The sequence below is a fragment of the Urocampus carinirostris genome, chromosome 10 (genome assembly GCF_059441175.1).
Source record: "Urocampus carinirostris isolate Australia breed hairy pipefish chromosome 10, RoL_Ucar_1.0, whole genome shotgun sequence".
NCBI classification, from domain to species: domain Eukaryota; kingdom Metazoa; phylum Chordata; class Actinopteri; order Syngnathiformes; family Syngnathidae; genus Urocampus; species Urocampus carinirostris.
In genome coordinates this window covers 34,991,156-35,001,721 of record NC_142358.1, presented here as the reverse complement: position 1 = coordinate 35,001,721, position 10,566 = coordinate 34,991,156, and the positions used below count along the sequence as shown (strand labels likewise).

At 37.7% G+C, this 10,566-nt stretch overlaps 1 protein-coding gene across 2 annotated transcripts; it reads right to left on the bottom strand.

Annotated features, from left to right (window-relative positions):
- Positions 1-1,259: 1,259 nt before the first annotated feature.
- On the bottom strand, positions 1,260-8,399 carry smtla (somatolactin alpha). 2 transcript variants are annotated; one of them, XM_088345028.1, is made up of 5 exons: positions 8,305-8,399; positions 7,967-8,160; positions 4,986-5,099; positions 4,671-4,850; positions 1,260-1,536 (listed from the first exon to the last, which is right to left on the bottom strand). In XM_088345028.1, the coding sequence occupies exons 1-5, from the start codon at positions 8,309-8,311 to the stop codon at positions 1,342-1,344; spliced, it is 690 nt and encodes a 229-aa protein (XP_088201154.1). In that variant the 5' UTR covers positions 8,312-8,399; the 3' UTR covers positions 1,260-1,341. The 2 variants fall into 2 exon arrangements, with proteins under 2 accessions (XP_088201154.1, XP_088201153.1); XM_088345027.1 differs by having other exon boundaries at positions 8,287-8,336.
- Positions 8,400-10,566: the final 2,167 nt, after the last annotated feature.

Genomic DNA, 10,566 nt, shown 5'->3' with positions numbered 1-10,566 from the left:
ATAATACTATAGGTGTAGTTTTTCTGTTGTATCTGTCTCTTTTATTCATAAATGTGTGCCAAATTTTAATCAATCTTTTGAAGAACATAGTCAGCGTAGTCTATACTTATCTGAACATGACCATTATAAACCCATCACTCTGGTGTAAAGGTTTAAGAAAGGAAAACTATTTGGTATTACAGAGAGATATAAATGCATTAAACTTGCAAACTACGTCTTCACAAATGAAGAAAACCATTAGACTACCTTAACCACTTCAGTAATGACATGTTTATGCTAACATAGTTAGCGTGTGCTAGACTAAACATGGCTGCCTCTATAACCTGCCCTCCTAAAAGACATTTTTAAATAATAATACTATAAATGTGTAGCTGGATAACAATATGGAACTGTACATGCCTATGACACTAACAGACATGCCATGTTTGTGAATTTAGTGTTTATTGCTCAAGTTGATACTTTATATGTCCGTTTTTTTTCATCATGAGATGAGGAGATAACATAATATTTTTTTATCCATTGTACGATAAGTGACATTATTTAATTTAACTTGTTATCAAACTTTTTACCTAAAATCTATCTTTTTAATTTAATTTAACTGCAGATACTGCGAACTAAGACATGCTAAATATCGTTGCTGCTTTAAAATGACAACTCACCCCAATCCCAGCAATAGTCGAAAAGGGATAATGGATTGCGGCTGACCAAGTGATGTTCATTTAAGACAAAAAGAACAGAAAAGAAAATAAACTACATCGGATTTTCTCTTTCAGCCCCCGCTCTCAATGAAAGCAAATTGGGGATAATGGATTGGGGCCACAACTGTGCATTTCGTTTCTGGCAGGCGAGAAAAGCATGCCACCAGACACAAATCTCTTCTGCCACTCCCCATTCTTAGCAATATGGGAGTAGGGATAATGGACTGTGGCCACACACGTACAGTTAATTTGAGAAAATACTATAACGACAAAAAAGAGCTGCCCTGCTGGACACAAGTGCGCTTTGTCAGCCCCAGCTCATCGAATATGCAATCAGGGATAATGGACTGCAGCAGCATGAGTGCAGTTCACTTTTTAGTAGACAAAACAGCGAAAGAGAGTCCCAAGCAGGACAAAGACACACTTTGCTGGCCCCTGCTTGCAGAATTATGCGATTGGGAATAATGGATCAAATATAGAATTACTAACAATTACAGGGGGTACAAACAGTGCTTGACACCCATGTCACATTTTTGCAAACATATAATACACACACACATATTTTTGTCTTTAAATTATTTAATACAGCAATTAACGTCACATTAAGTAATTCAGACCCTAGTTCAAAGCGTATTCTTTCATTTTATGTGCAGGTGAATTCATTATTTTGTCTACACTTGAGAAGCTTGAGGAAAGTGGCCATTTTATGGGAATCCTTCTTGAAGCAGCTGAGTAAAATGTAATCCCTCATGACGGATTCAACCACGTCCGTTTGCATGTCATACTGGAACAGACCTTGCTCGCTGTAACTGGTCGTCAGGAGACCCTCGTTCAGCATCTGGAAAAGGTCAGTGTTTGGGAATTGGACTATGTAGAGCGATAAAAAACAATGATGATTCAATATTGGAAAGAAAGATCTGTATTACAACTAGTGATCTTAAAGCTTTGGATAGCTCTGGCCACAATCAGTAACTGTTGATCAATTTTATAATATCGAACAGTTCTTTAAAATAAAACGATGATAAGATTTCTCAATATGTATTACTTTACTTTTTTTCAATTTCTAATGTAATGGGTGTAATAATAACTTTTGTTTTATTGAAATTTCTGCTGAAATAAGTTGTATAGTTTTTGTGTAAGTGTCCTGCAATGATGAGTCCAACAGTGCCACCTGCTGGTATGGGGTAAGGTTTGGTTTGGCTTTTGACATGTGACCGGACGGCGGGGTTTGTTGGCAGTCTAACAGCAAGCTGTCAACGGTAAGACACGATTTCTTGGTGCTCAGAAAAAAAAAAAGTTAATTTTAAACATTAAAACCACAGCTGACAAATCTCTCAACATGCACAGTAATGCGATTGATCTTGTCAAGCTGTTTGGATTTATTTTCGTTGCATGTAGTGCTAAAATGCTAATTCCCCTCATAGAGATCAAAGCCAGCAAAGAAGCTTACCACGTGTTGTGTTGTGACTCATTCATTTGCAGGTAAATTGTACCCGTTTTTATACTCATTATTGTTATTATTTCTATTTTCTCATATATATGTATTAAAAAGAAGGATGATGTTGGTTAAAATTCAGACTAAAGAAAAATATTTTGAATTCATTGTAAACGTTAAAAAGCCACTATACGATCTATTGTTAAAAGTATCTTGTTAAAATGGATGTAAACATGTATTGTGATGGTTGATATTCTAAAATGTATTTTATGTGAACTGAAAAGAAAGCTCTTTGATATGTTTAAGGCTGTCTAACAGCAAGCTGTCAATGAGATCAAAGCCAGCAGAGAAGCTTACCATGTGTTGTCACTCATTCATTTGCAGCAACTATAACAAAAACCTCATCATCCAGTCCAGTGTGAATGTGGATCTTTGGTGGGACAGATACTTCACGGTTACACTAGTTCCAGCCTCGTTTAAGAAACAAAGCACATGTTTAGCTTTAGCGGTTAGCTTTGTTATTTGAATCACCTCTCATTGTTTTAAGGCTCAACTAACACAACATTTGCAAATAGCGTTTCTTTGGCAACTTATATCTCAGATGCTTTCACTAGTTTTCGGAGTAATTAGCTGCGGCTAGCACAACATTGACAACTAGCTTTAGCAGCGTATTTTATTTATTGTTTATGTTAGGGGTAGTTTAATATCAAATACATTGTCTTTTTGTGCCTGTTAGAAATTCAACCTCGCAACCCTACTAAGGATAAGCGGTACGGCTAATGAGATGAGAAATTCAACCTTTACTGAGAGGGCCATGAAGATATCAATTTATTTTTCTGATCATTTTTGAATAAATGTCATTGGTTTTCAGACTATATCTGAAAAAATGTCAGAATTTCATCTTTCTGTTTCCCAGCTAGTAGCCATTTTCTTTTGTACTTGGCCCTCTGTCCATTTGACTTTGATACCCCTGACATAGAGAGTTAAACATTTGCGGTGAAATTGTTCGTCTTTGCCGAACGAGGTCAAATTGTAATCATTATATTACAAAAACATAATATCAATCTATTATCTGCACCGCTTATCCTCAGTAGGGTCGCGGGGGTGCTAATCCCAGATATCTTCGGGCAGTGGGCAGGGGATACCGTGTACTGGTTGTCAGCCGGTTGCAGGGCAAACAGAAACAGACAAATCACTACTCATTCAAACCTAGGGACAATTTGGAACGGGCAATTAACTTGACATGCATGTTTTTGGAATGTGGGAGGAAACCGGAGTGCCTGGAGGAAACTCACGCAAGCACGGAGAGAACATGCAAACTCCACACAGGAATACTTGTTCCCATGACCTCAGAACTCTGCTGCACACATGCTAACCACTATGCTACCGTGCTGCCCAATAACATAATAATAGAAACTCAATAAGAATCTTCCTGAAAATGAAGCATCACAATTCTGACCTAAAAAACATCTTGAAACTTAAGATCAGCAACCTTTTTTGGGACATCATCGCAATCTATTTTCAAAATGGTAAATGACAGATAATATTGCTCATTTAACTAGTATTCTTATTTATTTTACTAAAACAAATCATTCACAAAACTGTAATATAAGCAAAGTTATATGCCAAAAGGACAACACAATTTTATTCCATTAGTTTTTTTTCCCTGCCTGAATTTTCAAGGTTATTTTTTCCTAAAAGTTGATGCCGGAATTGTCACGGTTGCCATGGCGCCCAATTGGCCATGTGCCGCCAGCTGCAGCTTGTTGACAGATTGGCTCCCTGTCGGTATTTAAACTCCGTCCTGTCAGTCCCCTTTTGTCGGTCCGTCTGCGAATCTCTGTTTTTACACGCAATCCCTTTTTCGCCTGTCCTGTTTTTTGCTCCCGCATATCTCCCGCTACGATCTGTTTTGATCTCGACCACGTCTAGTCTCCTCTCCTGGCTTTCGACTTGTTTCCGATCAAGACCACGTTTTTGCTCTTCCATCCCGGCTACTGACCCACTTTTTGCGTTCCAAACACTGCCATCGCTCGCCACGGAATTCCCACTTCCGCGTTCAGAGCGACCTGCTCCCCGCGACCAGCGATCACTGGATCGTGTGTGCAATCCTTTCCCTTCTTCCCAATAAAACTTTGAGAAACGTTACAAAAGTGGTTCCTGTTTCCGTTCTGGTCTTGACAGGAATACATTATGCACGTGTATACATGCTTTATAAATCGTACATAGATAGAAAACATAGATATGAGAATCACTTTTGTGTTATAACAGGTTTGTCACCACAATTGAGTATGTATGGAGTGGTTAAATGGTTCAAAAATCTTTAAACCCTTTACTGTTTTCCTGCGTCAACCAAGGAAGTTCTTTTCTATTTTATGTTTATAGTGTTGAACTATTATGGCAGCCTGTGCGGTTAAAAAAATGGTTTAATGGTAGAAGCTATTTCTGGGATTTTATAAGATAACATTGTGGAGGTCAACCATCATGCTGGGCCAGATTGTGCTCTCCGGAATTTTTACAACATTTATGTGACCGACCTTTTTGATGAGGACGACCACTCCGTGCTCCAGACTGATAAGTTTATCAGAAGCCCACTTGGTCTTGTTGAGGAGCATTTCCGGAGCACCATCATAGCGGTCCATGGTTGTCTGAAGGTAGACCAAGGGCTCGATCCACGACTGGACCAGCATTAGCACGGAGTGTAGCAACCACTTATCCTAGAAAAAAATGCGTCTTTTATGCATTTGTGAATTTGTATAAAACAACACAAAAAAAACCAAGGGTTTATTCTATAGACTGTTCCCGAAACAAAATCCATAGCATAGCTTATCATAGCAGGGGTTTATGCTTACAGACATTTGCTGGACTTCACCAATAGAGCTTGGAATTGGGATGGCCTTTGTGATGCATGCGTAGGCTGCCTGGTTCCTCTGGAGCCGCAACGGAAATGGGACAAATATGTCCTCCTGCACACACAGGTTGAAATAATTTACATGTAAATACGAGATTTTCTATTATTTTAATGCGAGAACTACTAGATCATATTAATTATTATTAAGTGCCAGCTTTTTGTTTTTGTTTTTTAAGATCTACCGGTTCTAGCCAATTTCAAGGTCTAAAGAAATACACAAACATACAGATTGTTTACGCTGTTATATTGTTTCACTATATAATATTAGATTAGATTTAATTATTATCATACAAAACAAGTTATCACCATCTTCCAACAAACAAACACAATGTGTGTTAGGGCCGTAAAATACAAACAAGAATAGACAGAGACTACCCAGAAAATGATTAAACCCTCTTTTTTTCATCAGAAAAATCAAGGTTTCTTAAAATTGAGTCTTTTCAGTAATGTGTTTTAAAAACAAATAGGTTGGTGTCACGAAATACCCAAATTCTGAGAAATGTACCTTTGTGTGGAAAGATTAATTTCTTGCAAGTGTCATGATTACTGATTCGAGTCACCTGTGCCCACTCATTTGGCGCCAACCGCCGCAGGTTCTGATTGGCTCCCTGTCATTATTTGAACCCAGTCCTGTCATTCAACTGTTGTCAGTCCGCCTGCGAACCTCTGTTTTTCAAGGCAAGCCTTGTTTTTTCGACCCAGACCCCCGCCTGTCCTGTTTTTGCTCCCGTTTTTGTCTCCGGCTACAACCGGTTTTGGTCCCGATCACGTCTGCTCTCCCGTCCCGGCTTACGACCCCCTTCTGTTCCTGACTACGTCTACTCTCCCATTCAGGCTTACGACTCGTTTCCGACCCTGACCACGTCTTGTTCTCCCAGTCCCTGCTATCAACCAATTTCCCCCCCTGACACCGCCATCACTCGCTATGGAAGATCCACTTCTGTGTTCGGATCAGAATCCGAGTATTAGAGCGTTTTGCTTCCCACACCCAGCGAACTCCGGATCGTGGGCGCAGCCCTTCCTGACTCTTTCAATAAAACTTGTGGTAAACGTCACACAAGTGGGTCCTGTTTCCCTTCTGGTCCTGACAGCAAGTTAGTTCTTACCTTCACTGATTTATTATACATGTAAAAAGTGTCTGAATTCTAGCATTATGATCTGATCATTTCGACACGATTTGGAACGTGTAAAATGTCATATTAAACCCAACCCCCACAGTTGCATAGTACCCTATTTTTATTATAGTGAGTATTTAATGCAGCATCTATATCAACACGTTATAATTGGGTATTTCTGTATTCTATTTATTTTATTTTATTATCATTTTATTTTCAACACATGGATACTGCTGAAATTGTGAATTTCCATACAGGGATGAATGAAGTATCTATCTATCTATCTATCTATCTATCTATCTATCTATCTATCTATCTATCTATCTATCTATCTATCTATCTATCTATCTATCTATCTATCTATCTATCTATCTATCTATCTATCTATCTATCTATCTATCTATCTATCTATCTATCTATCTATCTATCTATCTATTTACCTACCTACCTACCTACCTACCTACCTACCTACCTACCTACCTACCTACCTACCTACCTACCTACCTACCTACCTATCTATCTATCTATCTATCTATCTATCTATCTATCTATCTATCTATCTATCTATCTATCTATCTATCTATCTATCTATCTATCTATCTATCTATCTATCTATCTATCTATCTATCTATCTATCTATCTATCTATCTATCTATCTATCTATCTATCTATCTATCTATCTATCTATCTATCTATCCATCTATCCATCTATCCATCTATCTATCTATCTATCTATCTATCTATCTATCTATCTATCTATCTATCTATCTATCTATCTATCTATCTATCTATCTATCTATCTATCTATCTATCTATCTATTGTATCATGGTAGCATCAAAAAGCGTTTGCAGTAGCTACCGGTTTGCATCAACATTAGAATCCCTGACATTGATGTTCACTTCTTTGAATACACTTGTGGATTCTCCTTAGAATTAGCGATTTCGAACTTTGATCTGCTTGCAATCGGTCGCTTTTACTTTCATATAAATATATATTTTTGTCTCAAGCTACTAATCATTTCTTCTCACACATTTTCTTTTTTTTTCCCCGATACGTCTACCTGAAGTGGACTTCCTCACAAAGAAAGGCTCCACTGCCAACTAATGGCCAGAGCTTGTCTCTTTGTTATCTGTCCTTGATTTCCACATCAAAAAGTCCATGGCATTGCTCCGACCATTGAAGTCGTTCAGGGTAGTCAAATCGAAATCTTTTGCTACTTTTCAGTGATGTTTTTTCTGCCATTGAGATCCTGCTTCCATCCTTTTTAAATCCGGTGTCACACATTTGCTCATTTGGTTCTTGCAGACTAACATGTACCATTAACAACCCGTTGGTGACATCTACGCTCTTTGCTGATTACTGTGAATGTACCCCTCTATACAAAGCATCATGAATCCTTAGTCGACCCTACTAACACATCTGTGACTTCCAGGTAGTGGCTCTGACTGAAATAGATGGCAGGAAGAAGATCTTAAGGTGAGAAATGACATGTCATGATCGAACAGGAACATCTCAGTGATTAGGCTTTGCTAAAGTTGGATCACAGAATCTCAATAGCTACTTAGAAACGCAGATCGCTGTGAGCTGAAGAATCTTTAACGGAATATTTTAGGGTCCGTGCATAAATGATGCATAGGTGCTTTTGTAATGAGCTATAGATAAAAACATAAATACAAATACATACAGGGTTGTTTGGCACTTTTTTGTGGATCCCAGCCTCAAGTTTTATTTGTTTTGCCAAGGCTGCCTCAAACTGTGCTGCAAATATTACGTTTCATAGTCAAGGTTAAGGTTGGCATTACTTACAAACAAAGAGCATGACTCTTCGGAGACGCGGCAGATCAGCTCGGCGTGCTGGATCACCCTGTCCAGGAGCTTTTCCTGCGATATGGATAAACAGTAAGGGTGGATGACCTGGTCCTGGTCGGTACATTCAAGCAGGAAGCCAGCACTAAGGTGGTAGCGCCATAACAGCACAGCCCACAGAGCTCCCTGAATACCTGCAAACAAAAAAAACAGATGGTTTAGATGCCTGTTCTTCCATTATTTAATGGACAAGTTTTTTAGATATTTTCTGATGCCCATTTCTTCAAAGGCTAAAGCAAAAAATGTGCTTGTAAACATACAAGAGTGTGTGAAAATACCAGACATCCTTTTAACTCTTCTCTTCCTGAGGTCCTCTAGGTGATGGCCCTAAGTCTGAGTTCAGCCTCTTTTATGACTTGGCCATGAATACACGAAAAGGTCATCTCGGTTAGGGGTGGGCAAACTTTTGTCTTTACGTGCCACATTTGAGAAACACTGGAAGGGCTATGTCATTCATGACGTGTGTGGAATTGCTATTTATTAACAGTAAATTATTTTGATTAAATATCTAAAAACATAACACCCGGTTACTACAATTACTTTCCCCATTTGTTACATTTTAATACTACTGAAATACATTATAGTAAAAATTACATTTACAAAATTTTAATCGTGTTTATATGTTACATTCTGCTTTTTTACACGATTCAAGTATTTACGCATGTTGACTAATGTCTGAATTTGTGTCGATTTCGGGCAGAGGTCACACATTCGTACCTTTTTCTCATTTTTCTTTTGAATCATGCAATGAACATGGAAAATAAATCACCACATTTAATATACAATAATACCCCAAACCTGCGTTTCTATTTACCTTTTCAATAAACAATAGTCCACCATACATGTGTTGTATACTTTGGTATTTGATAAAATAATATATTATGAAGACTTAAGATCAGATTTAAGAGAAACACAATAAATTAAGTATTACATAACTGGACCGGATAGTTCAGCGGTCCCAAACACAATTGACTTAGCCAATAAGAATTTTCAACAAATTGTACAAAAAATCTGTTAAATACATTCCATTCTTCTCAAATATACATTTGAAAAATTCCCTCTTGAAAATAAGATCAAAATGTAAAAATAAAAATGATCGATTAGTTATAAAGTGATTCATATTCCGCTATGCCTGCACCTAAAAGGACATTGTCTACGATCCCGTGCTTCCTGGTGGTAAAAAATTTCATTGATTAAAAAATTATTGTTTCAAAAAATTAACAAAAATACATGATTTATCAAATAAACATCCATCCATCTATCCATCCATTATCTGCACTGCTTATCATCAGTAGGGTCGCAGGGCTGATGGAGCCCATCCCAGCTATCTTTATGCAGTGGGCATGGGAAACCCTGAACTGTTTGCCAGCCAGTCGCAGGGCACAAATAAACATGTTTTTTAAAAAATATTCATAAGTCAAGAAACATGTTTTTATTTCAAATAGCATGAGAGGAGAATGACGTAGGTATCAGCCATCTTGCTGCTACATACTCAATAAACCAACAACCTGGCAAAAAGATTGGCAGAAAAAAATCGAAGAAAAATGGTAGTTTTAGGTGACGTCGAGCCTCCGTCCGTACCTTGTATTATTTCTTGTGCTTTGTAGCACTCGTTTTCCATAATACAGTGACACTTAATGGTCGAATAGCACATACTGCCCCTTTAATGAGGTTCATTGTAAACAATTTAAAAATACATTTATTTAAAAGCTTTTTTTATGGTCACCATGAGTCTCCGTTGTTTTGATTCATACTTGTGATTTTTAGCACTTGTTTTCAACATAATACAGTGACATCATGTGTTCATATAATGCACACTGTCCCTTCAAATTTCATAATAAGGAGAGGGCGTTAAATTATTATTCCCAATTGGGGATTATCCTGACTCAAACATCACAACACCTACACGTTTCCTGATGAAGGACCTTTCTCGAGTTTCTGGGGATTACAATAAGAATGTCTTGGGTGTCACCTTCCCGGATTCAGCGTCACTCATTATGCATATTAATATATCTTTAAGATATTCGCACTTGGGGATAATCCACTCTCAAAGGCCAACCTTTTCCATATTCAAAAATTGTCTCCAATCTACCATTCTTTTCCCAAACAGACCTTTGCACTTTTTCCCAGATACGTCTTTACAACTCCATCCATAAGAATAATAATGCCTCGTTTTTCATAAAGGTTGCATTCCAAAAATGTCCCGATATAGTCAAAACCCGCCATGAATAATATTTTATTTATTCGTTTGTTAAATACTCAAGAACAAACATTTATATAGTTATTGGTCCATCTAAATGCCGTGACTTATTCTCAAAAACTGCTGTGAACATTGACAAATGTCACATCACACACTCACTTAAAATTTTAGGTGTCACATTTGACCCTGATCAGTCCTTTCAAACACATGTGAAGAAAATTACTAGAACCGCTTTCTTCCATCTTCGCAACATTGCTAAAATTCGTCCTATATTGTCTCAGTCAGATGCGGAGATTACAATTCACGAGTTTGTTACCTCCCGTCTCGATTACTGTAATGC

What these genes read in the sequence shown, in the direction of transcription:
- smtla (XM_088345027.1), bottom strand. Translation starts at nt 8,311, where the DNA reads ATGTCTGGTATTTTCACACACTCTT. An exon ending in AAGAGTCATGCTCTTTGTTT is followed by an intron (nt 5,100 to 7,966) that starts GTAAGTAATGCC and finishes CTGTGTGTGCAG; the next exon opens with GAGGACATATTTGTCCCATT. An exon ending in GTGAAGTCCAGCAAATGTCT is followed by an intron (nt 4,851 to 4,985) that starts GTAAGCATAAAC and finishes ATTTTTTTCTAG; the next exon opens with GATAAGTGGTTGCTACACTC.